The sequence below is a fragment of the Meriones unguiculatus genome, chromosome 4 (genome assembly GCF_030254825.1).
Source record: "Meriones unguiculatus strain TT.TT164.6M chromosome 4, Bangor_MerUng_6.1, whole genome shotgun sequence".
NCBI lineage: Eukaryota > Metazoa > Chordata > Mammalia > Rodentia > Muridae > Meriones > Meriones unguiculatus.
Window position 1 is genome coordinate 132,533,032 of NC_083352.1, and position 27,350 is coordinate 132,560,381.

General features: G+C 45.1%; 1 protein-coding gene across 1 annotated transcript in view; it reads right to left on the minus strand.

Moving 5' to 3' along the window:
* Positions 1 to 27,350, minus strand: part of Slc24a3 (solute carrier family 24 member 3) — a 475,313-nt gene that overhangs the window by 38,800 nt on the left and 409,163 nt on the right. The window contains exons 7-9 of the mRNA XM_021644597.2: positions 21,554 to 21,628; positions 11,378 to 11,403; positions 3,816 to 3,869 (exon numbers count right to left, since the gene is read on the minus strand). Coding sequence (XP_021500272.2) covers positions 3,816 to 3,869; positions 11,378 to 11,403; positions 21,554 to 21,628 — 155 coding nt within the window. The remainder of the gene's footprint in view (positions 1 to 3,815; positions 3,870 to 11,377; positions 11,404 to 21,553; positions 21,629 to 27,350) is intronic.

A 27,350-nucleotide genomic window follows, 5' to 3' on the forward strand; every position in this document is an offset into this window, starting at 1 on the left:
AGAGCTCCAAAGCATTCTGCTCCCAACTCTAATTTTAAACATCATTTATTTGGATTCTGATTTGGAAAACATTTATATTTATGAGTCCCAAAGAAAACTGAAAAGTAGGACAGATTTACACTTTTGGAAGTTGAAATACTGAGTCGGTATCTGGGATATTGAGGAATTAGCATTCATTTTAGATACGATCATAATTGTGGCTAGGATAAAGATGCGTCTTTTTAGAAACTCATGTTAGCCAAGTGCAGTGGTGCACGCCTTTAATCTCAGCACGCAGGGAGGCAGAGGCAGATTGATCGCTGTGAGTTCGAGGCCAGCCTGGTCTACAAAGTGAGTCCAGCACAGCCAAGGCTATACAGAGAAAACTGTCTTAAGAAACCCCAAACCAAAACCCACTCCGTCCCCTCCCCCCCTCAAAAAAAAAAAAAAAAAAAGAAAAAAAACATGTTAAAATCTCTGTAGATAAACCATGAAATGATCCTGGGGCTTCAAAGTTATATGGAGGGAAGGAAACAGATTGACACAGAGCAAGGTTGGGTGGATAGTTTGGAGCTGAAAATCAACTTGTGGGGATTGTCATTCTGTCGATTTCAGCTTGCGTTCAGCATTCACTTAGTAGAAGAAGGCCCGTGGCTTTCTAGGTTCAGTGTGAATACCTTTCTCCATGACAGGGAGGACAGCAGTGGCTGTTTTTTTTCTTTCAAGCTCTCACTGTGTAGCCCCGGGATAATCTCGAACTTTCTGTGTAGACCACACTACTCTGGACTCGCGATTCTCCTTCCCCAGAAGTGTTGGAATTAAAATCTCCTCTACCGTATCTGTTGGGAACCAGCATTTGTGCTATCTTAACTCAGAAATTATTTCCACTATAAAAAAGCACTTGCACAGGGTTTGCTTTCAAAGTAGAACAGTATCTTATTAATTTACTGGTGTTTCATAAACAGGATAACAGTAGCATTCAATGAAGGCTTTTTAAAAATTTAGTGCTCCGTGATGGCTTTCTTGAAACCAGATGTTACACTGATAACTAACTGGTTACATTCTGCCCTGATAAAGAATCTTTGAAATAGGAAGTCTTATTTTGGAGAAGAGGAAAATAAGATTAAAAGTGGCTGAATAATTTAGCTACATTCCCAAGGCTACTCAGTGACTGGTGAGCGCTGTTCCCAGGGATGAGTGGGAAGCACTTAACTCTTAAGAACAAGATCTTTTAACCTCATCTGCAAAATTCATCCCAGAGAAGTTACCAGGATGAACGGCGGTAAGTCCTTGACAATGCTGCATATGGTGTATATATAGCCTGGAAGGTTTCTATCTATCTGGCCAGTTCAAAATGGCGTTTGGATTTTCAGACAGCATATTTAAAGTTGTTTTAAAGCGATCTTCCCAGGAGGCAGCTGAAGAGTCTAATATATGCTGTTTTTTTTTTTTTTTTTTTTTTTCATGACTGTGGCTTCATTTTATATTTTTTAATTGAATGTTTTAAATTTTGTGCTTGCACCCTGAAGCTATTTTATTGTGAAGCATGCAATTTTATAAATCAGATTATATAAAACCCAATGATTAGAGTCTCTGATTGCAGAGAGGGATGGCTAAAGAGCAGAGATTTCAATTTAGAACTTAGGGTGGAATTTATGCAGAGAATTCCGCGAGAGCAGGAGCTGTTATTCGCAGTTTTATTTGTGTCCTGCTGGTTTGAACATCTGGAATGGTAGGAAAGCCAAAGCCTCAGCAGAAACAAACCTCCTTAGCTGCTATATTTGCTGTGACTCGGGCTTGTTACCTTAAGGTGCACAAGTCTGCCGTGCAACTTGTGGGCTTTATGGTGATGGAGTAAAAGGCTGTGGTGGCTATGGCAAACCCACTAGCACACTTCCTCAATTCCCCTTTCCTTTAGATTCATCTGCGTTTGAAGGACATCTCACTTTGCAATGCCTGCACTAAGTTCACAATGGTACACACAGCTGTCAGAGCTAGGATTGGAGAACCCAAATGCTAGACAGAGGACAGCCAGTGGGGCAATTCAGGAATCACTGAAGGATCAGTTTCTCAGAGGGAAGAAAAGGACTCTTGACTCTAAGAACCCAAATTTAGAGCTTCCAAAAGAATTCTTTTAAAAGGTGAAATAATCAGACAGAAGGAACAGAAGGAAGCTGTGAGGATCACTGAAGACAGCCTCACCATGGCACTGACTCCATTCGCAGTTTTACCATTTGAAGCATAGACGAGTAAGATGGTTCCTCTGCCTTAAAGCCTTTTCTTTGGAGTCCAGAAGCCTTGGAAAGCCCTTGGGTCAGCTATGGTTTTAGTGGGAGATCACCAATTGGCGTTTACAGTGGAGGGTAATTAGATACATTGTGTGACTTTTGGCTTCCTTATCGGTTTCTTTGCAGCAATTCCAAGCCAGGATATGTTGCCTGGAAGTCCTAATGCCACATCCAGTGAGAAGATCCAGAGCTGACCACAGGACAGCTCCACCAGTAAATCCTGGACACCATACTGAATAGACGGCAGTGAGCTGCTGATGGCCCACCCTGGGCACCAGTCAGGCCAGCACCTGATTTTGCTGCTCATGTGATGCTTGTGTTCATACTGTTTTCTCCTCGCAGGTTTATCCCCTGGTGGCCCAAATTAACCATTTTCATGTCTCATTAGAAAAACAAAAATAAAACATGTCCAATCTAGTGTCTGGCATGTCCAAGCTGACAAGTGCTGAGAGTTCTCTACTCTTCTTCCCTGAGTGGTGGTTACCTATGCTGGGGATGTGGGAGAAGGCTGCATTAAAGAGACACCTCCACAGGGGATGGGATCAATAGCTCTTCAGGCTCCTCATTTCAGTGACATTGCATGGAAACCTGAAGCAGCAGGTTAAAAAAAAAGCGCTTTCATTTTATGTAGAGAACAGAAAGCAGTACTATCATTCTTGATACAAAAAAAGTAAGCTGCCTTGTCTCTGGGAGAGGCAAGAGCATGTGAAGTGGCAGCTTAAAAACATGAACAAGTTCCTGGCTGCTCTTTTCCTTCCGTAGCTGAAGTACAGCCCTGAGTGTGGGCTGCCCTCCGAGAAGCACATCTTATAAAGAGGACAGGACAGAAGTGATGGTGTGCCTGTCTGAGGAGGGATTAGCGAAGGCATGGTGGAGTACCCGTCCTCTGCCCCGCTCTCTGGAATCACTAGCTCTGTTGGGAACCACTCAGGAACTGAGCCCTTCACCCACCAGCTAGCATTAGCTTCCCTGCCATGAGTGGGAGTGGGCCATCTCCAAAGGCAGATTCAGCCAGCCTCGGTCAACTTCTGCCCCAGACAATACCTAAACTTGTCATCTCATGAGAGACACCAAGCCAGGATCCTCCAGGGAAACAGCTCTGGGGTTTCTAATTCTTAGATAGAACATATTTGTGGTTTTCAAGCCACTAAGTTCTGGGACAGTTTGTTACACAGCGACAGATGACTGATGTGCCTGGAGGGATGGAAGCCTGTATGGTTTCAGTCCCTTTGTCAGCTCTTATTTAATCTTCCCATACCCAGTATGGAAATACAACTTGTTGGATTTCATCTTCATCCTAATAAAAGCTAAAGACATGCCTGCCAGATCCTGAAGAGGGGTGGATCTAGAAAGTTCTTGAATGAAATGTGGAAGTGATTGACTTTTGACATCAAATATGAGTTGAAGGGTCATTTTTATGGTTCCTAATCACAATGACAGGGACTCAGCAGTCACTGAGTCTGTGATGGTGGGCACTGAATGAGTCAGACCTCCTTCCCCCTCTCCTCTTGCTACCTCGTTACACAACAATGCAAGTGTTTTACTTACTTCATGATGACGATATAGATGAGGTACATCAGCACAAGGACTAGAGACTCCCACCTGCACAGGAAGAAGTACAGTTAGAGAAGGCAAGTCCAGAAGCCAAGCCATGTCAGCCAGTGCAGGAAGCATCTGATGCCAATGGCCAGGACGGCAAGGTAGACCAGTTACACACATCCTTAGTCTATGCAAGTGGTTCATGTTGCATAGAGCTTTCCTCCTCACCTGAAGGGAAGATACCTCCCTGCTACCAAAGCACTTACCAACAAGAGCTCTGTAGAAAGTGGCAGGCTCTTGAGCATACAAGCGTTTGCATAAATCTTCTGGGGTTTAATTACTCCCTGAGGTTACCCAATCTACTTACAAAGAGCAAACAGACCAGAGGAACTGATGGACTGGGCAGCAGCAGCAGGGGCGGGGGTGTTGGACGCAGAAAGAGACAGGGAGAAGAAAGAGACACAGAGATAAGGAGAATTGGGTAGTACCAAGAGCAGCTATACTGAGGGAGAGAGAGACCCAGAACTTCTTGAGTGGAAAGGTGTCAGCAGGAAGAGTGAGAATGAGTGAGAGGGCCCTGGTCAGGGGGGACGGTGGCTGGAGCCTGTCATTCTTGAAAGTACACTAGATGGTGATTTCTAGGTTAGCTTGGACTACAGAGTGAGATCCTGCATCTGAAAACACAAAAATAGAAAGCCCAAACCAAATCACAGAAAGAACCCAAGGTGAAACAGCCAAGAGAAAGGAAGGAAAACAATTGAGTGACAGGAATGTCCTTGCACCTCTTAGGGTCTGAATTCTTTCACTTTCTTTCTTTATTAACTGCAGCTAGAGCTCAGGAGACTTATGTTTTGAAGCCCAGTTTAGCTGCCATTGTAAACTAGTTGAAGGAGCATGTTTGGTTTGGAGGGAAGGGAACTGGGGAGGTCTGAGGAGGAAGTTCTAGATCCTTTAGCCTTTCTTTAACCCCAGAAAAATTATATGGCCTGTTATATAAAGCATACACAGAGGTTTTGTGCTGTTATATTTATAAGGTTGAAAAGATGGGGAATTCAGGTGGTTTCGCCTTAAAGAGGGGCTAGGGTACAATAGGATATGTCAGAGACACCTGCACACTCATGTTTATTGTGGGACATTTTAGAAACCAGCTGGCTGTCCACCAGCAGAAGAATGGATAAAGAAATTGTGGTGCATATATAAATGTAGATATGCAATATATATATATATATATATATATAATTTACAAATATACAGTATACGAAAATTATTCAGCCATAAACACAAATGAAACTGTATTGTTTGCAGGAAAATGGATGGTCATATCAAGCAAAATAAGTCATGTTCAGAAAAATAAATATCATATTTTTTTCTCATATGTGAAATACAGATGAAAAATAAGACATGAAAGTAAAAGTAAGACTAACAGTTGGGATGGAGGCCAATGGAAGGCAGGAGGGGTCAAGAGATTACAATGGAATGAACGTGATCAAAGTATATGATGTGCATGCATGGGAAGGTAACAACAAAGCTCATCATTTTGTCCCATCAATACAGACTAAAATGGGGCTGTTCATGGAAACCCAGTGTCCTCACAGAGTGTTCCCATGTCTCCTTAAGAATTCTTTTGCTACCATGCATTTGTCCATGTACATTGGTGTTTTGCCTGCATGTATGTCTGTGTGAGGGTGTCAGATCCCCTGGAACTGGGGTTACAGACAGGTGTGAGCTGCCATGTGGGTACTGGGTATTGAACTCAGGTCCTCTGCAAGAGTAACCAGTGCTCTTAGCCACTGAGCCATCTCTCCAGCCCCATGCATTTATACCCGTGGAGAAAGCACTTGGCATGTGAGAGGCCTCTGGGCATCACAACTGTCCCAGATCTAGTTATAGTCTTGGCTTCAGTCTCCAGGAAGATAACTTGAGTCTGACCCCTATTGCATCACCGCAGAAGCAGGCGTGCATGTGCATGTAAAAGCAACTTCATGGTAAGTCCCCCTAAAGAAAGGTGCATTTTAGTGTGAGATCACTGGAAAAGAACCAAATTCAGTAGTCAATTCCCTCCTTCCTCTCTTTCTTCCTTTCTTCCTTCCTTCCCTCCTTCCTTCCTTCTTCTTTTTTAAAAATCTTTTTTGTCATGTTGTATCCCAGACTGCTCTCAAACTTTTCAGCTTTTCTACCTCAGCCTCTGGAGTGCTGAGATAACAGGTGGACCATGATGCCCAGCTTAAACCCACTACTTTCTGAACACTCTTGTAATCCTTCTCATTCTTTGAATTTTTCCCCCCTTCCTCAAAGCAAGCCCTTCTTAAGCTGGCTGTTGGCCATTTTTCAGGATCACCAAGGGTGGAAGACCCCATTCCTGTCTCCATTGCTTGTTCCTTCCTTCCTTCCTTCCTTCCTTCCTTCCTTCCTTCCTTCCTTCCTTCCTTCCTTCCTTCCTCCCTCCCTCCCTCCCTCCCTCCCTCCCTTCTTTCCTTCCTTCCTTCTTCCCTCCCTCCCCCCTCCCTCCCTCCCCCTCCCTCCCCACCTCCCTCCCTCCCTCCCTTCCTTTCTTTTTCATTGTTGGCTTCTTTTGTGTGCTTGTCTTTTCCACCCTGAACACATTTGGCTGCTGAGGCCTCTGTGGTCTCCTGCTGTCCCCTTGGCTCTTTTGCCTAGCTGATTATTAGGGGTCCTCTTCTCATGGATCTTCTACACATACCTTTTCTTAGTGCTGTAAGCACCTCAAAATGCCTTCCGACAACACATCCACTGCCTGTCCACCAGCCAGTTGTTAACCGGAAGGTCATCATTGTCTGTGGCTATGTGCTAGGTCCAGCTCATGACAGACCCCAGGAGGAGCAGATGGTATTCTCAGAGCTACTTTTGTCTCCGAAAGTCACAACTTGAACAATGAGAACAGCACTCTGGATATCTGAGCTTCTTCTTGAACCGCTGGAATCCTGACACACACACATTTGAGCTTCCTTCTGACACTGTGACTCTGGCTGCCCTGCTATCATGGATCCACAGGCCTTGTCCTGTAGGACGATCTAACACAGTCTCTCATTTTTCAGTTCTAAGTGTCTTTCGGAACCACCTAACAGAAAGACATCCCCTGTCTCTTGTCCAGGGATATAACCACTGCACCGAGGCACAGCTGATCTCAGGAAAGGCAAGTTCCTCCTTTAGGTCCAAGGATCGATAACAATTGGTTTAAAGCTGCAGTTGTTGCTCCTGTCCTGGCCATCAAAATGTGTAAGTTGACAGGGTCTGAGAAAGGCGTCAAAGCCTCATGTTCCTCCCTCTCATGTTTAATACACATGTGATGGGTAGAACCACAGTAGGCACTTTGGGACTATGAGGAAAGAGCAGGAGAAACATCCATGGCGAATCTAAGATAGACTATGGCTGGTTGTTTATCTACTAAAGGCATCCCAATTGATTCCTGGCTCCCACCTCTTACTTGAACATGAACACATGGTACAATGGGCCCATTTTGATGTGGTGGGGACACCTTGTATTTTTATATAGTTAGCCCAGATAACTAAAAAAGGCTCTACATCTATAACTTAACCAACCACAGGTCGAAAATATTTTAAAAATTGTATCTGTTCTAAACATATACAGATGCTTTTTTTTTTTTTTTAACTATCATTCATGTCATGGTTACTTTAGCACCAACTTGACACAGTCTAGAAGGACATCCAGGTTGGGCTGTGGGCATGTCTGTGAGGACAATTATCTAGCTTCATGGGAAGAGATACCCGCTGCAGGTGGCATCATTTTCTGGGCGGTAGATACTGGACTTTGTAAGAATGGAGAGAGGGAGCTTAACACGAGAATGCATGAATTCGTTCAATGCTCTCTGCTTCTGAATGCAGACATGACGTGACCAATTCTCCTAAGATTCTGCCTCTGCGGCTTCTCTACTAGTCTGTACAAGAACTGTGAGCTAAAATAAACCCATTTTCCCCCAGAGTTGCTTTTCTCAGGATATTTTATCACAGCAGTAGGAAATTAAACTGAGACAATTGCATGAACAATCTAGGACAGAGGTTCTCAACCTTCCTAATGTTGTGACCCTCTAATACACTTCCTCATGTTGTGGTGACCTCCAACCATAGAATTATTTTTGTTGTTATTTCATAATTGTGATTTTGCTGCTGTTGTGAGTCATAATGTAAGTATCTGATATGCAGGATAGTTTTAGGCAACCCCTGGGAAAGGGTTATCTGACCCACAAAGGGTGACAACCCACAGCTGAGAACAGTTTCACACAATGCAATACATGAGAACACCTCCGCCCTGCTATTTGAGCAGCATTTGCATTCGCACTGGGCGTTAGTGATCTGCGGGTGTCTTAAAGCACACAGGAGAAGGTGTGTAAATACCAAGACATTTTACACATGGGCTACAACATCCATGTATTCTGGCATCATCAGCAGTCCTGAAGCCAATTCTTCATCAATCCTGAGAGATCACTGCATTTGTATTTGGCAGTATTCATTTCCTAAAGAGCACGCTTGTTTCAAAATCAACACAACTGCAATCAGTTTTCTTCTGAAGACATGAAGTGAGTTAATCACCTGCCTTAATATCTCCAGGAGCTGCTGGACTATCTTGCAAGAAGGGTGAAATTCAGCTTGTATGATGTCACTAACTCTGCTGAGCCTTCACTGGGCACACTGAAGAGTCTCATTTTAAGACAGAGATCAGCTCCTGACCATAATCTCCCAGATAAGTCAATACTTGGCAGGTAGAAAGGAGAAGCAAAGAGTGAAAAGCATCTTCAAGTTCAATACATTTTGCATCCTCTACAACGAGGAACTGAAATTCTTGGAATCCCTAGAGCAGCAAAGGGCCAGTGCTGCAGAGTTTAATTTCTCGGTCTCACTCATATGAGAAATTCTTTCTGTCAGCCCATGCATGCAGTAACGGTGATTACACAACAGACCAGCACTCAGAGAATCATGGAACTCAGAGTCCTGAGAGCCCTTAGCTCCAATCTTTGGAAGCAAACTCTGAGATATTTTTGATTCTAATGTCCCCCAGGGCTAGCACCAAGTTGCACACTGTGTCTAATGCATCTGTGCCCTCCTGGCTTTGTCTGTACTCCTGACTCCACGGACAGGACTGCTGGTGTTCAGAATACAGACACTTTAATGGCCTGTTTCTTTGCAAAATCTAGAATCTCCTGTAAAAGGCTTTGGGCTCTATCCTAGTATAGGTTTACCCAATATCACTCACACACACACACACACACACACACACACACAAATAAGACAGAGAACACTCTTGTGGTTGTTTAGAATAGGAATGCTCCTTATAGGCTCTTATATTTGAATTCTTGGTCATTAGGGAGTGGTACTATTTGAGAGGGATTAGGAGGTGTGGCCTTGTTGGAGGAAATATGTCACTGGGGGTGGGCTTTGGGGTTTTGGAAGCCCAAGCCAGGCCCCGTGGTTCTATCTTGTCTTCCTTCTCCTTTAGATTCAGATGCAGAACTCCAAGCTACCATGTCTGCCTGAGTCCCACCATGCTTCCTGTCATGATGATAATGGACTGAACCTCTGGAACTGTACGCCAGCCCTAATTAAATAAATGTTTTCTCTTATAAGAGTTACCCTGGTTATAGTGTCTCATCATAGCAATAAAACAGTGACTAAGGCACCTTTGGAATGAAGAGGAAATCAGCTCCTCTTTCTGGCTCTAAGACATGTTAGGTGCCTTGAAAGGTTCTGTGAAAGCCCCACCAAAGCTGGTTTACTAGGATGTCTGCATTCATCTCTCCCTGCCATGATTCTCAGGCTATGAGACTTAGCACAAGTGAGAGTGCTCCCAAGATGACAGGTTCTCACCCAGAAGTGACCATTCCAGCAGTGGAGGACAGCTGCTGAGATCAGAAATGACCCTGATGTGCTGCCCTTGAGAACAGCACCCTTAGCAGATATGGGACCTAGGGTGCTCCTAGCCATTCTGACTTCTTTCAGGCTTTTAATCACTCTTTTTAATAACTGTGTTTCCAAACATTTGGCAGGTTTCATTTTATTTATTTATTTTTTTAAAAGGAAAACAGAGATCAGTCTTACAGGAAGTTAATCTCTACGTGTTGCCATAGCTACCCTATGGTATTCCTCATCACTGAGGTAGGCCCTTGTTATCCCTAATTTCTGAAAGCCAGAGAGATACTCTTAGACTGAGGCACAGCTGCTGAAAAGAGAAGAAAAGCTGAGAACATTTTTTTGAAAGTAAAGCCACAGAAATTCTCTGCCTCTTTTTCTAGCTCATTTTTAACTCAAAGCAACACCGTGGAAGTTTCTAGCTACAGAGTCACTCCTATTTCTGAGAAGGTTTTCATTTTCTTCTACTTAGGCAGATCAAACATTTGGAGAAAAAAAAAGCTGTAACTAGAATGCATAGGACACCCAATTTCTATTTCCATTTCAAACATGTTGGAATTACTTGGAACTCATTTCAAGAATGGGGGCTTTGGACAGCTGGTCAAAATGCAAATATCCCTCCACATATTTAATTGAACAACATCTATCTAAATCAACACAGACTCCCAGAGCCACGGATTCCTTTTGGGGTCTCAGCAGCGCTTTAATGGAGAGCTGTCCGTGATGTGCTGGATCGTGACTCCGGAGATGTCACCGAGGCTTGGAGTACCGAACTTGATTCGCATTGCACTACAGCGCAGACACAGAATGTTCCCCTAAAGGCTTGGTGAACATCTGAAGGGCCCAGGGGAGGTTATCGGGTCAGTAGGATTAAGAAAACGGGGGGGGGGGGGGCTTTGATCTTGATTTCTGTCATGGGTGAATGGTTTTGTTTTGCCAAACAGTCCCTCTTACTCTGCTGTGCTACCAGAACAAGGACTGAAACCTTTCAAACTGGGAGCAAAACGGAACCTTTTCCCCTCATACGTTGATTTTTCTGCATTAACTTTGTTATAGTGAAGCTATGGGAAGCTGACTGACACAGGCATAAAAAGATGAGTCAAACCACAACCATGGTCCAGCAATGGCTGACTAAAGAAAGACACAGAAAATTTACAACATCCACCCTCTATAATGAAGACACCGAGATATGAAGCTATGACTCCCATAGCCCCAGCCCATGGGAAAAGCTTGGACAAAGGTAATTTAATGTCTTTGTTGAGAGAGGTTGGGGGGACTCTAAGAAATCCTGGTTGTTCCAAGGTGTCAGGACATTTCCTTTCTTTTCCAAATTAGATGTATTTATTTATTTATTTATATTTATTTATTTGTGTGTGTGTGAGAGGGAGAGGGAGAGAGAGGGAGAGGGAAAGGGAGAGAGAGAGAGAGAGAGAGAGAGAGAGAGAGAGAGAGAGAGAGAGAGCATGCCAGCTATGGGTGTGCAGATCAGAGGACAACTTGTGGGAGCCAGTTCTCTCTTTGATCATATGGGTTCCAGAGATTAAACCAAGGTTGCTGGGCTTGGCAGCAAGTGCCTTTACCTGCTGAGCCATCTTGCTGCCCCCACCCCCAAACCTCAACTCCAGCCTGCAATGCATTTGGCTCCACATTATGAAAAGAGACAGTTAGAAGGGAAAAAGAGCTACTTACCAAGAAACTTTTTCATCATAAATGAACTGTGAAGAAAACAAAAGGAAAGGTGGTTAGAGGTGTGTGCACACGTGCACACATAGAGTTTTAAGATGGCATGCTGTCGGTGTTCAGAACGGGCATGGTGACATTCGAGGCTGGGCTGGAATGTCAGGCACCTGCGGGAAAACTCTGCAGTCTTTGGGAGTGGAAGGACAATGTGTACAAAGATTGGCGTTCGGAGGAGAAGCACCAGCTAATCCCAGCTACCCTTCAGTTTCTGTCCCCAAACAGAGGGCCTTGGAGAGATGACTGTGCTCCATGAATGCAGACACGTCACAGAGGTTAGGTCTGGGAGGGAGGTAGGAACATGTCAGGTACTTTCCTATGCCAATCCCTTAGCTGCCACATGACATTTCTGCACATCAGTGCAGTGTTTCGCCCCTTCACTTGGCATTCCATACACTCAACATTGTCCTTTTAACTGACGCCTTTTGTTTCCAAGGGAGATGTTACGTCACAGCTAAAAATAGGGGAATCAGCACCCGTTAGCACCTCACAAGGAAAGTGAACACAATGGCAGCAAGCTGTGTGTGCAGATCCTGGCATTGCCCGGGTCCTGTGCTGTGGCCTGCCTCCTGTTATGGAAGAAGGCTAGGGAAGGTCAGAAGGTGTGAAGGAAAGGAATAACAAATGAGGTTTTATTTTTATTTGTTGGGAACAATAGAGCGTCTATAATAACAGAGTTTAACCAGTTAACTCCCAGCTCAACACCACCTCAGATCAATTCCCATTTTGGGAAAACAAAACAAAACAGAAACAAACTGGCAACATTTTTGACTTATATAGAGAAACCCAGTTTTGGAAAACAGAAATAATTTAGGGGTTGTTCAACCCATTGTAGAATTGATTCCAGGACTCAGGCCTAGCTCTTATTTTGGACCTCTTTTCATGACACACATACCTGCCCTCGTGACTCATAGGACCCCCAAAGTGTGTACCTGCTCTGGAGGCAGGAAGCCGTGGAAATGGTTTCATGGCTTCTCTCTCTGAACACGGCATCCTTGAGTAGCACTCCCTATGGAGGCAGAGGCTGCAGGGTGACCCAGGCATGCTCAGCATGCAGCAAGATGGTAAATGTGGCCAACTGTGTGGGCATTGCCTTGGTCTCTAGCCATACTGACAATCTCCAGGTGTGCTGAGACACAAAGGACAACTCAAAGACAGCTCACAAGACCCACGAGCAGCTCGTCCTGTGAGTGTCAGGGTCTAGGAGGTAGGAGCCATGCTCCCTTGTAGCCGCTTTTTCTAATGAGCTGTTAAAAAAAAGTTGCTTCATTGTTTTTGTTACTCTGTCTCTGCCAACAAGCTCAGCAAGTTGACGTTTGGATGAAAACGCCAAGCCAGGATGGAAAGAGGAAGAGAAGAGTCAAGGAAACAATTCCATGATCTAGGCTGGATGGTATGGAATCCACCCCCTGGAAAGATCCAGGGTTGTTTTACATAAGCACTAGCATTACCAAATTATTATCATGAAATAATGGACTAGAACCAATTATTTAAGATGGAAAACATTTTTATTAACTACTTAATTTAATATTAGTCTTAGCAATGGGGATGGAACAATTACTTCATAGTCACTCAAGAGACTATGAGATGCTAGGAGAGTTTATTAAACCAGGTCAATTTAATTCTATTCCATTAGAGAAGGCAGTCGACGCTGTACGCGGATGTGGCTTTTAGGGAACCTGCATTCTGTATGAGATTCTCCATAGAGGGGGGCGCAGATCCTACAAAAGGAGTCACTGGGCATCCGCCAGCCTTAGTAGAGAGACACAAGCATCTTTTGTGTACTTTCTAGGAACAGCTGTGGGCTAGTAGGCCTTTAACTATTGATTATTTAAGGAAAAAGTAACAATGGGCTTAGTTGTATAGAGATTCTCGGTGTGGAGAATCAATGTGAAACTCCCCACAATGCACACTCTTGAACGCTTGGTCCCCAGCTAATGCTTTGAGAGGGCACAGAGCCTTTGGCATGGTCCAAGCTATCTGTTTCCTGATCCATCGGCCGTGAGATGTCACCTCAAACTCTCTCTGCCGCAGACAGGAGTGCCCCCTCCCCAACTCCTGTGCCTTCTGTGCTATGCTGCCTTGCACCCCATCCAAAACAGTGAGCTATTATAAACTTCTCCTTTAGGTTGCTTCTGTCATGTGTTTTGTCACAGTGGAAAGTAACCAACATGGTCATAGATGGGGGGTGGGGGGTGAAGTTTATAGGGAGCCTAAAAGGTCAGAGAAACAATGGGCAAGCCTCGGAGATGGAATCAGTTACTAGCCAGAGGCTGAGCATATGAGCCTGCAGGACTGATAGGCCGAGAGAGGCCGACACAGAAAGAGAAATGGAGGCCAGTCTCCCGAAAGTTCTAACACACGGTAGAGGGTAGTCATCTGGCAACACCCCAAATACCCAGCAGCTCTCCTTTCGTCTGGCTGGAGACTCCATTTCTCAGGATAATGACATAAGACCCCCCACGAAGCCAATTCAGAAATGCGGGTTAGGCCTGTACCTTAGGAGGACTGTGGAGAAAAACCAGAAGATCCGGGAAAAAGTAGTACGATCGAAGAAAGGGACTCAAGATTGAGCCTGTAAGAAAATCAAGGCTTGTTTCTTGTGGAAAAGGGGGGAAGGGTTTATGAGCCATCTCAGATCAGCAGTGAGGGTCAGGGCTGGTACCTGGGGAGGCTGGGTGGCCTGGCCATCTCTTCCTGGAAGACTAGAAGTGGGGAATACACATAGATGGCAAAATGTTCCTTCTGAAAGACCACGGTGCCATCCCGATGGAGGCCTGGAATCTTCTGTGTGGAAAGCTAAAATTAGAGACGAGGCCTTTTGGCTTTTACTTGAGGCTGCTGGTGGTTGTGGGAAATGTGTTTGTTGTTCCTCACAGATTTTATTTACTTTCATTACCTTGAGAGACCAATGCCAATACCGCTGTTCTGTGCTCTGGCTGTAAGAGAGAACACGCACACCTCCTCCCTGCCCACATGCTGTAGGAATAGCTCAGACTCTGGAGGAAACCTGAAAATCTTTTGACACTTTTAAGAAACGCCAATTTAGTTCCACATTCTCACCACTAGGTGGCGCTCACAGCCCAGCCGGCCACCCAGGTCTAGGCAGGGAAGTTAAAATGAAGTGGTTCAAGGCCATTTTCAAATCTCCAGTGAGGGAGATGAAGCTACTCGAGGCAGACAGCCCCCACTGAAGCACCCACAGCTAGCCTACAGCTGCGTGTGGCAAGTGGCAGTGGTTATGCTGGCAGTTTTCTACGGTGGTGGTTGGGGTGTGTGTGTGTGCATGGATAAGTCACTTATGTAAACACCAAATCGTCTCATGAGTTGCAACCAGGTCATCTTCCTTTGGTGGCGGTTGGAAATAACCCAACCTTTCTCCAGTTGGCTACTTGGGTACTCTCTGCTACGTGTGTCTGAGGCCAGGCGCTGAGCCAGCTCGCAGTGCTGAGAGCCACTGGTGCTCAGGGCCCAGCCTTGCTGAGCAAGCACATCCATCCAAAGCTATACTTGGCTTTGCTCTTAGGTTTCCGCATACTCTGGGCTAAGTGTGAACAAACAGGAACAAATTTGACAAGAGCACTCACTTTTTTTCCCCCATAGGCTTCCGAGAAGTGGTTGGGTACCATGGAAACGGGTTTGTCAATGCTGGTGTTTGCTCTAGAATTCTTCCAAACAAGTCGGGCTGACTTGAGGCAGGGGGATGCCTGATGGGCATCCAGGGAACTGCCAAGAGAATGGCTCCCTCGAGGTGGAAAGGCATGGCAAAGCAAGCCAGGTGGGCTAGGGGTAATCGGGAGAAGAGAGCACATTGCCTCCATGTTACCACACCAATCCCAGTGTTTGAATCCTATAAAGCTATAATAGGAATGGCTGCATTGCTGTGATTTCATAATCTCTATTATGACCACCAGGACTGTTAGAATTTTAAGCAGTGGAAATGACAGGGGAAAAAATTAAGAGTATCATTTTCTTTCAAGAGGCCAAAACTTGGAAATCTTCTCTTCCTAATTCTCCAATGAAGCCAGCTGCCCCCATTGGCCCTTTTCATTCAACAGCATGGGGACCCCCTCAGCATCTCTGCATGTAGAACATCCACCTATTCAGGTCTAGGAGCAGGCTTAGCTAAGAGGAGGTATCCGACGGATCGTACTGAAAAACAGCCGGTATGCGCCCTGCTGTGGGCTGTGCTCTAAGGATGATGGGACACTGTATGGAGGTAACTGGATGGCCCTGGCTGCAGGAGCGAGGACAAGACCCTAAGAGCTGGAGAAGTGTCGATCATTCCATACGAACGTCAAAGAACCTGCCACCAGGGAGAAAAGGGGTGGGGAAGTGATTTAGGATATGGGAGACAAGGGTTGTTAAAAGAAGGAACTAATAGCTGGGCAGCGCCAAAACAGATGCAAGCACAAGCTAACCATTTCAAGCCGTTTCCCTTGTAAAAGCAGGGTGTCTCCCTATCGGCAGGCTGCCTTCTCCAGCCCGGCTGACACACGAACCCTCCAGATGCAGAGATGACCCCAGCCTCCCAGTGTTTCCAGTATCACACAGCTCTTTGCACATATCCACTTCAGGGGCTGCGACAGATCAGTTAACCTTCATGTGACCACAGTCAGTTTATTTCAGGACTTTAAAATTCTGTCAGAATCGTTCCTCTGGAAAGCTTCTAGTAATCATCATTTATTCCCTCTTGGCCAGAAGGAGAGTTGAAATGATTTTTCTAGGGAATCAAGAGAGATCAGTTATTCCTAGTGAAGAATGGGATTAAGGGGAGAGGTGACTGGCTAGAGAGAAGGCCATCTGGAAGACAGCGGCGGACAACGCTTACCATGACCATTAGAATTGCTTTTCAACCACAGGAGGAACAGGGCAAAACCATTTCCAGAGCATGCAAGATTATTTTCGCTGGTGGATAGCTTTAGTTGTCAACTCAACACAATTTAGAGTCACTTGGGAGGAATCTCGATGAAGTATTGTCTACACTGGGGAGGCTTGTGGGCACGTCTATGAGGACCGTCTTAAGTTAACTGGTGTGGGAAGGCCCAGCCCAGAGTGAGCCCCAACACTCCCTAGGCAAGACATTTAGAACTGTGTAAGGGTGGGAACTGAACTGAGCACAAGCAGGAGATGAGACCTGCATTCACTTCTCTTTGCTCTTGGATGGATATGAGGTGACTTGTGGTTTGAAGCTCTCACCTCGATCCACTCCCCCGCCCAGTGATGGACTGTGACCTGGATGCATAAGCCAAATAAACTCCTTTTTATCTGTACTGCACAGAAATGAAGCTAAAACAGTTTCCTTCCTGAGTTCTAGGGTTGGAAGGTAGAGCTATGTTTTCTAACAACATCCTCTCAGAATAGGGAATATTTCAGAACCCCAGAGGCAGACTTTACTGGAAGCAAAGTCTGGAGTCTACAGCTGCACTGTATAGCTGGAGTTACACTGCAGTGCTCTAGCTGAACTAGGCCTCTGCTCTGCGGGCCTGAGAGGCACGGATGCCTCTGCAACATTCATTCCTTCCACAGGACAGTTAGCTCAGTGGGCCTGCATGAGCCAGCACGGTAGTTACCAGCCACCTGTGGCTGTACAGTGCAACTTAACAAAGATAAAATCCAGTTGTTTGCTCTCACTAGCCGCACATGACCACATGGCTTCCATGGCTGTATATGACCACACAGCTTTCACAACTGCACATGACCACATGGCTTCCATGGCCACACATGACCACATGGCTTCCATGGCCACACATGACCACATGGCTTCCATGGCCACACATGACCACATGGCTTCCATGGCCACACATGACCACATGGCTTCCATTACCACACATGACCCATGGCTTTTATGGCTATTGTATGAGACAATGATGAGAAACAGAAGACTCTGAGTTCATCAGGAAGGTGTCTTCCAGTGGCCATATGTTAAAAGCTTGGTGCTTAGGTTAGCACTATTAGAAAAGTAGTGAAATCTTTGCGGGTAGAGTCAACTGAGAGATCTTTAGGTTATGGGGTCAAGTCCTTGAAGGTGACAGTGGGCTATCTCTCTGTTCCTGTTCTCTTTCTTGTTCTGCTCATGAGGCTGGCACTGTGTTCCATCACATACACCTGGCATAATGCAACAGTGTGGCTTGAATTTGAACTTGGGCTTCTGGACCCATGAGCTAAACAAACCTTTGTATTTATAATTGTCTCTGGCATTTTGTCATGGCAACTACAAACTGACGAATATACTGGTCACCTTTGGCAAATATGTGTCATGTCGGCTGTTTCTTCATCTCAGTGGGATCTCTTTACCCAGGGGCTCTGCAAAGAGCTCCCCAAGTGATGGGAATGGGAGCATTAACTCGAATTAGCTTCTTTGCTGAGCCTGCGCTGAGAGTGGCCTGAGGGCTGTGCCCACTGGGATCCATGGCTTCCCTGCTCTATCATCTGTATACAGACAGCACTTTGAGTCACGTTTCTGTACCAGGCCAAGTGATGGAGGAGCTATTCCACAGACTTTTCCATATCCCATGGTGGTTCTCCCCTCTTCATGTTCCCAATCCCTGACGAAGACTGAGATGGAGGGTAAAAATAAAGTATTTCCTTTTGGGCAGCTGTTAGACGGATGATGTGATGGATCATTTGCATTTATGTAAATTTCATGATTATGTAAATCACAGCAACATTTCAATGCAAGAAACTTGACAGGCTGGCTGGAATTTGCCTGCTATGCCCATGGACCAAGTTCTCCTGGGTATGGGGGTACGGAGGAGAGGCCCTGGAGGGCTGCACTGATGTATGGACAGCCGTTGCATATGAGAGCAGATATACAATGGGAGGCAAAGAACACAGAGTCTTCTCAGGACTTAATAGTGGCATCTCTCTTGCTTCTAGGCATTGTCTAGCTTTTCCATGGCCCCAGATTTCAAAACAGAGGGTGTATGAGGCTAAAGGGATTCTCTGTTCCTGAGGGCAGGGCAATGGGAAGAGTGTACTGTGTTTTTGAAAGAATGATTGCTTTAGACAATGCTATATCATCATCGTTTCTAGCTCTCTTCTTAAAACAGACTAATCATAAAATAGCACAGAGGAAAATTTAGATGGCACCTAAGTACCAAAGCGAACTGACTTTGGGTCTGTAAATTAACTGTCTTTATTTTGGGGGATTGTGTGTGGAATGCACACGCCTGTCTCACTTTCATGTCTTTGCTTTCTGTCCTGTCTGCGTCCCATCTTCAACTGCTATGTGTCTCGGTTGTTTTAGATTCCGGGCAATAAGGAAGCTATTAGCATTTTCCTGGTTGGACTCATCCCTCTCTGTCCCTTAGCACCAAGGAGCATCTCTGGAGAACGCATCTTGGCTGCTCTTTGCATCTCTAGGCCTCCTGGTTTGTCCTTGGGGCTCTGTTGTGTGACTCTTGAGGGCCTCTTGAAGAGAAGATACATAGAAATGGCATCTGGTCCCACTTTATCCAGACTTGCCCTGTGAGGAAATGGGTTCTCCCTGTACAACCTCAGGGGGTCAGCCATGACTTCTGCCAAACATTTCCGAACTTAAAAAAAATTGCTAGTTAAATTAAATTGTTTGGGAAACTTGGTGATTATTTTGTGGGCTGGGTAAAGAGGCCTTTTTAACAGAAGTATTTTAAGTGGCCATTGCATAGTCCTGTAGGATGCTTTATACCACTTAAGGAAAATGGGAAGAAATTTTTTTTTTTGTTACTATATTTGGGCTCACAAAATTGAAGAATTAAAAAAAAAAGTGCTGTCAAAAAGCTAGAGAGCGTTTGAGTTTCAGTGTAAGGCGTGGGTGTGGGACAGATGTAAGGACGCTGTGAAAGCCACTTTGCTAAGTGCTACCCTTCTTGGCTGAGGACGCATTTTACTCCTCACCCAGTCTCATGTGAAAATGATCCCAGATGGCCGAGCTGGGAACATGGCTGGTCAGTAAAGTGCCTGCTGCTCAAGCATAAAGACCTAGGTTTGGATTCTCAGCGTCCAAGTAAAAGCTGGGGGCGGCAGCATGTGTTTCAGGGGTGGAGACAAGTGGATTCTGGGCTCCCTGACCAGCTAGTCTAGTCAGAGCAGGAAGCTCCTTGTTCAGTGAGAGACCATGTCTCAAGAAAATTAAAGAGAAGTGATTGAGGAAGACATCCCAACATCAGTCTTTTGCCTCCACAGAGGTAAGTTTACACACACACACACACACAGAGAGAGAGAGAGAGAGAGAGAGAGAGAGAGATTAGATACAGACAGATACTATGAGAATATTATACATGCTTATTAGCAAAAGTCAGAATTGTAGAAAAGCTAAGGCTGCACAAATTATCACAATATTCTTCTACCAGAATTTCAAGATTGACTTTGAAAATGATAATGGCTTCACCAGAGAGCAATGTTCCAAAGGATTTCCATCCACAGTTAGACATATTTTTCCAAATGCAGTACCCATGGTAAAAAATGATGCAGGTTGCAATGTAGTTTCCTGGATTCTACTCCAGACCACAAAGGGTGAAAACCTCTGGCTTCTGCAGTTTAGATAGAGTGCCAGTTGTTTTGGATTGTTCACCAAACCTGAGGGAGCACCACTTAATGTACAATGAAGAAATATTCAGCCTTGAAGACTCCCATATTCTCTGTCCCACTTCTTAACAATGGACAACTGCAATTTCCCTCAAAGTCACAGGACCCTAGTTTTGACAACACATCTGTAAATACATAGCTCAATTATTTAGCTGATGGCAAAGAATCATTTGATGCTGCAGTCTGCTGCTTGCTGAAGGAAACACAGGGTTGCCCCAGCAGCCAGCGTGTTCAGCTGTCTCAGCTCCATGATTTATGTACCACAGCCCCAGGGCAGATGGTGGCTTGGCCCAAAGATCAAGTTCAGGAGGGTGTATCAGTGTGACCCAGAGAAGCCAAGCCTCTTTATTCCTTCACACACCATTAACAACAATTACATCTGCTTTATCTTGGGCAGGTTCAGATTGGACTAAATACAAGTTCTTCCACACACCATCCAGAAAGCCGACACTCACAAGCCTGCTCTGGGGAGCGGACATAGCTGAGCCTGTGCTATGGGAGACCTCAACCGTCTCCTTTCCATGTCATTGGCTTGTGTTTGTGGGCCCAGTCATCTCTCTGAACTCCAGCAGAGGGGGTAGTTTCATGCATTTATGGTTGGCATCCCTTACTCTCACATGCCTCTTGAAAAAAAAATGTAATTTTCCAAAAGCATGAGAATACACAGAATAGTGAAGTGCACATGAGCAAAGGGTGTTGGGCCCTTGTAGGACAGCCAACCAGATGCTATGTTTAGAAAATCTGGTTGTTAAGGGAGTCTTGGATTGAAGTGACTAGTCCTTTCCTACAGCCGAGAGTAAGCACAGAGCTCATGTGTGTCCTAAAGTCCATTGTGATGACTTCAAATGATGAACACAATACACCGAGCCCTTCTGCCCATGGGACAGGTATGGATTCTGCCAGAGATTCCTGCTTTAGCCCTAGAGCTGAGAGAACAGACACACTCTAGAACACATTGTAACTTAGTTTCCAGGACAAACCTTGTGATAGTTTCCAACCTATAGGAAAGTGCTTTGTGAAGCAGGTCATCTAGTCCTGATACATGAATAAGAAAATGGGAAGAAACCCGGAGAGTTGTTTCTCTAAGACCAGTGCCGCTAGTAAGAAGGTATAAGAGTCATGGTCGTCTAGACACGCAGAACCAGCACGTACATACACATACCATACATGTACATCACATTATGCTGTATTGGCTCACACTTACTGTGTGAGGAAACATTCTGGAAGAGCTTACAGCGCGAAAGGGGAGAGTCCGGGGTACTGGAGAGGGGAGTCAGGAGCCATGAGGTCATCAAGGAGGACCAGTCAAGAAGGTTACAGAATAGCTGCAGGGCACTCCCTTAGATCCAGACAATCCAAGGCCACTGTTCCGAGTACCCAGTGAGCGAGCAGTGTTCTGTGCAACCAAAGCGACTTGGAGGAAGAAAAACTATCTCCACAAAGAGACACACACGTGCCCATTAGCCACCATGTCTTGAGAGAGACGCCACACTGAGAAGTCTTACACTGTCCTGTGTTGCATCTTGACAAAACTGAACTAAAACAGTAAAGGCAACTTACCACGATGAGCGCAACCACCGACAGCGTATAGTAGATGGAGTCCCTCAGCAGGCTCCAGGAGGAGAGGGCCACAACCTACGGGGAAGGGAGACAAGCAGGCTTTCAGGTGACTTAACAACAGCGCAACTCCCGCCAGCCCTTGTCCTCCCCGAGGACAGAAGAGAAAGGAAGGGTGTGCTTCTCCTTCGGTAGAGTCATCTGTATTCCTGGCCAGCGGTAAAGCAGGTGTAGGATCATGCATGCTTGCTGCCTGGCCTGATCAATCTGCCCATCAACTGGGATTTACCAAAAGGCTTCAGGTGTATTAGTCTGGATCTTCTCACAAGCAGACACAGCAGGTGACTGACAGGAAATGACTAGTGACAAAAAAAAAAAAAAAAAAAGGAGGGATCAAGGGACTCGTAGCGCTGTGATCAGGTCTGACCTTGGAGAAGAAAGGCTGGCTTGTCAGGCTGCTGGGTGCTTCCAGAACTGTGTGGCTAAGGTCAAGGTGGGGCTTTGGGGCAAAGGTGCTTGCTGAAGGAGTCTTCCATCTTTTGTGAAGGGCGTGGCAGGTGTGAACTGTTGCCGTAGTCAACACAGAATGTGTGCCTGGCCAGGGCAGCCGCTACCCTTTAGAAGGCATGCAAACCACTATAAGACCCTCCAGGTTCCTGACGACCCTCCAGGCTCTCCTGCCTCATTTCTATCACTTGGCCCCATCTGTGAGCAAACTGACCAAACGTAATGAGAATTACAAAACAAATGGATTCGCCTAGCAATTTGGAAAGAATGCTACTTTAGTAGTTGGTCTATGCCACCTTAAAGACATTGTTGACATTGCTGAGACTGGGCCAGAGAGCACAATGCTAAGCCAAGGCTGCAGAAGGAGGAGTCTTGTCAAAAAAATGACAGCTAGGGGCCCAGGACTGGGCATCATGGGGAGATGGGCAAGCCATCTTCTTCCCCTATAAATCCTTTAAAGTATCTTTTAGGGGGATACCTAGCCCTGCTTTGGCTAGGTACAGAGATACCTGGAAAAGCCCACAGAACCATGCCAGCAGGTTGCTGGATTATCTCCTTCCCAGAAAGAGTGTCACACAACTCACGGCCACAGGATATTTATTTGTCAGCTTCTACTCTTGGACTAGTTAGCGAAAAAGGACACCACAAATGTCAGCGCTCCCAGGCAGGCCAGCGACAAGCCTGTGCTACACCAGACATCTGAAAAAGGGACCCCAAAGGAAAGGTAGTCTCTCATCTCTCCACTGCCCGGCCTCCTGGTCAGCTCCAAGACCAGTAAATGGAGAGAAGGCTTTTTATATGTAAGTGGCATGAGAGACTGGGTAGCCTTTTCCCCTCAGTACATCCTTCTACTTAGAATACTGACATGCAGATACTTTTCAGAGCTAATTTTTCCTCATTAGGTTTGTATTGGCTGATTTAAGTGTTGTCCAGAAGAGACCCGCTCCATGGCAATTGCTGCAGAACAATTACAGAGCTTCCTTTACCCTTTCATCATTCTCCCTTGGACTGTGGCCTCTTAGAAGCTGTGCTCATCACTCACTATGGACAGAATAGAATAAATTGAACTAAACTGTTCATTTGTCAGCAGGTTGCAAAAGGCCTTGGATATTTATTCAATTTATTATAATCAGGCAACGAATTTACAACTTGAGACAAATCTCAGTTCTGCACCTCTTTCAGCGAACCACTTGGGCTTTTCCATGGCAGACTGAACTCATACCCTGCCTCTGCTCTTTCTTATTATACTGTGAACATACAACAATACAAATGTTTTAAAAACAAGGCATAAACCCACAAGTTAAAAAAAAAAAGAAAAGAATAGAAGAAATGATCCCAGCAATACAGTTTTGGAATCTGGAAAGCAGGGGAGTAATTGGCCACTCAGCTGTCTTTGTAGAAAATTCAGGAGTCAGGCCGCAGATTGGCCTTGAAATAGAATGACTAAAAGACTATCTATGAATTTCATCACCAGACTTCCTCCATCATTAACAGTCTCAACACTGCCTATCCCTGATTTTAACAGAAAATAAGAATGGCAGCATCTGAGCAACAGTTCAGAAAACAGAGGTGGAGAGAGGAGATAGCCAAGAGCATAGTCTATGAGCAACTTCCAGAAATTAAGAACTACATTTTCAGAGTCCAAAGACCTTCAAGTGCATAGCACAACAAATAACAAAATGAGAATATAACCCAAAATATTCAGTTAGATTAACTATACAGTATACATAGCCACAAAATTTCATAACAGTCAACCAAGAACAGACCTTAAAATTGAGACAGAGACAGATGAAGGAAGTAGGGGAAGGGAAGAAAAGAAGGGAGTGAAAGAAGAAGGGGAGGGACAAAGGGAGGAAGAGGGGAAGAGGAAGGAAGGAAAGGAAAGAAGGAAGGGAGAGAGGAGAGTGGTGTGGGAAGAGGGGAAGGAAGGATATATAAAGGATCAAAACCAGACTGACAACTGATGGCTCAATAAAGATACTAGAAACCAAGAGGAGATGGTGATGTCTTCAAAATTAGAGAGAGAAGTTATTTTTAACTAAAGTTGGTTTGTGCAACCAACTTATTTAGTAAAAATGAGAAAAGAATTAGTGCTAAAGTTTAGCTCCTTGAAAAATTTGTCTCTGAGGCTTCATTCCTAAATAGACATTATTGGAGGGAGCACTTCTTCAAAATAAGAATTACACAGAGGGCATGTTACAAAACATGAACTTAGCAACTGGACTGCTGTCGTTCTCCCTCCGGTGGGGACCTTGATTCCAGCTGGGTTTTGGAACTCAGCTTCCTGACGGAGAATGGGGCTCCATTCTTCTCAGGAGCAGCTAGAACAGTTAGGCCCGAGTGTACCAAGCTGGGGTGTGGAAACGGTTTTTCACAGAGTGTTACAGTTTAGCTTGCTTAGCCTGTGGCAGTGGAAGCTCCAGTGTTCCAAAGCCTACGGCAGATACCAAAGTGTTACAGCTCTTAGTCGAGCTGCTGTGCTGAGCATGGCAGAGGTGCGGGCCAAGGTCCATGCCTGGTTAGCTTGCAGCCAAGACACAGGCCCGGAGAGGTCCAGGCCCAGTGAGGCCCAGGCCTAGTGGGCAGGAGGACAGGCCTGGTGAGACTCAACCCTGCAAAGGATAAATGATGAATCTCAGAGGATCTTCATGGGAGAAAGCACGGACCTTTATTCATGTGCTATCAAGGGCAATATAAACCCTGGGCAGAGGGAGGCATTTTGAGGGTAATGTGTTTGATTTGCTGGAGCCAGGGAGTCAGAGATACTTAAATGGTCCTATCACAAGAAGGAAAATATAGTACTAATTATCCTGTGGGAGGGGCGGGATGGGATGTCCAAGTACAGCTGAAGGGCACTGCTGGACTAGGATCCTTAGCAGGGTGGGGCATTTCTAGGAATTCCTAGGTGCTTGGTGGAACAGTTTCCTCATCAGGGAAGGGGCTGGCCTGTAATCTGCCCTGACAGCTATATGGCCTCCTTATAAGACCTAGAATCATCCAGATCAGGGGACACTTAAAAGGGAGTCTATCATCATTGACGGAGCGCAAATAAATTGGCTGTCCAGAGCCAATTTATCCAGCAAAGGCCCACAGACTCCAGAGTAATAGGTGAAGGATGTTTTTAGAATGATGGCAAAGGAAAATTACAGGATGACAATAAAATACAAAATAAAATATTTTCAACCAGTCTAGAGGGTGCCTAGCCACACTGGAGCAGATCGGAAGACTCCAGGAGAAATGTGCCAAAAGGAAAAAAGGACAGAGTATCTGATAATAGGGAACTTATACAAATGAGGTTTGAGAGTTCGAGGAGCAGAACGTAGAAAACTAAGTGAGTGAAAACAAAATAAAGGCAGTCACAGCTGAGTGTGATGACACACCCCTGCAAACCCAGCACTTGGGAAGCCAAGGCTGGAGGACTGTGAATTTGAGGCCAGCCTGAGCTACATGGCAAACTCAAGTGAAACAGAAACAAATATGAGAGTTATAAACTACCAGGAAAACAGAACTGTTCCCAAGAGATTATGATTCATTACCTATTAATGGCCGAGTTATAAAGAGTGGCTGTGTAGCTGTAATAACTTAAGCAGACTGTTGTATAACCAAACTTTTAATGATACAAGTCTTTGAGGACAGCATGGGGAGGGCTGGGGTTTACAGAGCTCCTCTTCCATGCTATGAAGTCAATACAGAACACTTGCAACTAAAAATTCAATAGCTGCCACCTCAGCCTGTTATTTAGAGGTTTCATAGCAGATATCAAGAGCAGCCACATTAGAGGAAAGTAGCTCCGTCAGACGACTGGAAAATCAGTACTGACGGGGACTGGGAGATGGTATTTTCCATAAGAAATCATCAACCAACGGTTCACTGCTTAAGCTCTGTGCATATATGTCCTTAATGAGAATGGGAGAGTGTGACACAAATTACCCACTGAGGTTTACTTCTGCACAGCAGCTTAACACCAGTGCGTTAGGACTTGCCCTCCGTCAGCCGCTCTTAGAGCTTGGCAGGATTGAGAAACGTGACCACACTTGTGCCAGCAGAATTTGGGGAGAATTAGGATCCACGCCCAGGAAGCTTGGGTCGTCCCTGTACCTGCACTCTGTGTAGTACCCCATAGGAGGCAAGGCTGACAAGGACAAATACACTTTGCCGTTGTATTTGCTCCTGTAAACAAAAGGAGTGAGTTTCCTTTCCCCATCACTTTATGTCGTTAGCACAACAGTCTTAGAAATACAGCTAAAAGAACAAGAAGCCAGAACTTAAGAGACAAATCCGCATTGGCCACAGTAGAAATGAGGTGCTTCAAGCAGATGCAGGGCAAGTATCTATCAAAGCATGCGAATTGCAGGTACGGGTGTGGATGTACTAGGAGGGAGAGAGTCGATTACACGCATACTGGAGCTACTGGTCCATTTGCCCTCTTCTCAAAAAGAAAGTCCCTGCCGTTTCTTGGTGATTGTTTAATTTTTCATAAACATGGAGACATGAACCTTATAGAGTCCACACAGTTCCCTTTGCCTCTCAGTGGAAGATGAAGGCAGGATCCATCTAACTCCTACCCCGAACATATTTCCTGGTGGACAAGGACATAGCAGCATCCCTGAGCTGGCTTTATGCATCTGTCTGCAGGAGTCACCCAACCCAGAGTAGGGTGACAAGCTGCTGAAGCACAATGATGGAAAGGAGGCAAGACAAGTCATTCTGGTGAAGAGAGCGGAGCAGGGGTCCTGGGAGAAAACCAACAATGAGTAATTCTGCCCTCGTTCTCATTAATCAGTGATACAGATGGTGGGGTTGCAAAAGGCCACCCAATGGCAAACTCCTCCGCAATCCAGCCAGAAGTTCTGCCCCACCCCCACAGCTCTAGGAATCCCTCCCAGATGGAACTTTATCTTGATATTTCCTTTCTATTTCTGGAGTACATCTCACACATTCTTGACTGAATATGCAGCTTCGATTTCCTTCTTATAATTCCATTTCATTTCAGAGTGGCATAAATGAGAAAAAAAAAATCACACCTCCTAAACAGAGGAAAACACAATCTTCTCTCTTTTGGGGTTCTGGATTCTTCAAAGAGGCTAAAAGTAATTATTTACAATAAAATTATGTCTCCTGTATGCGATTATATATTGTAACTCTCCACATAGCTATAGATGTATATACATATTATATAAACAGAGTATCTTTGGAAATATAAAGCATATGTGCACATAATTCAATATAACATGTATGATTGGTTTTTCTTGATGACTAATATAATGTGTCATATTTTAAAAAGTTAAATCTT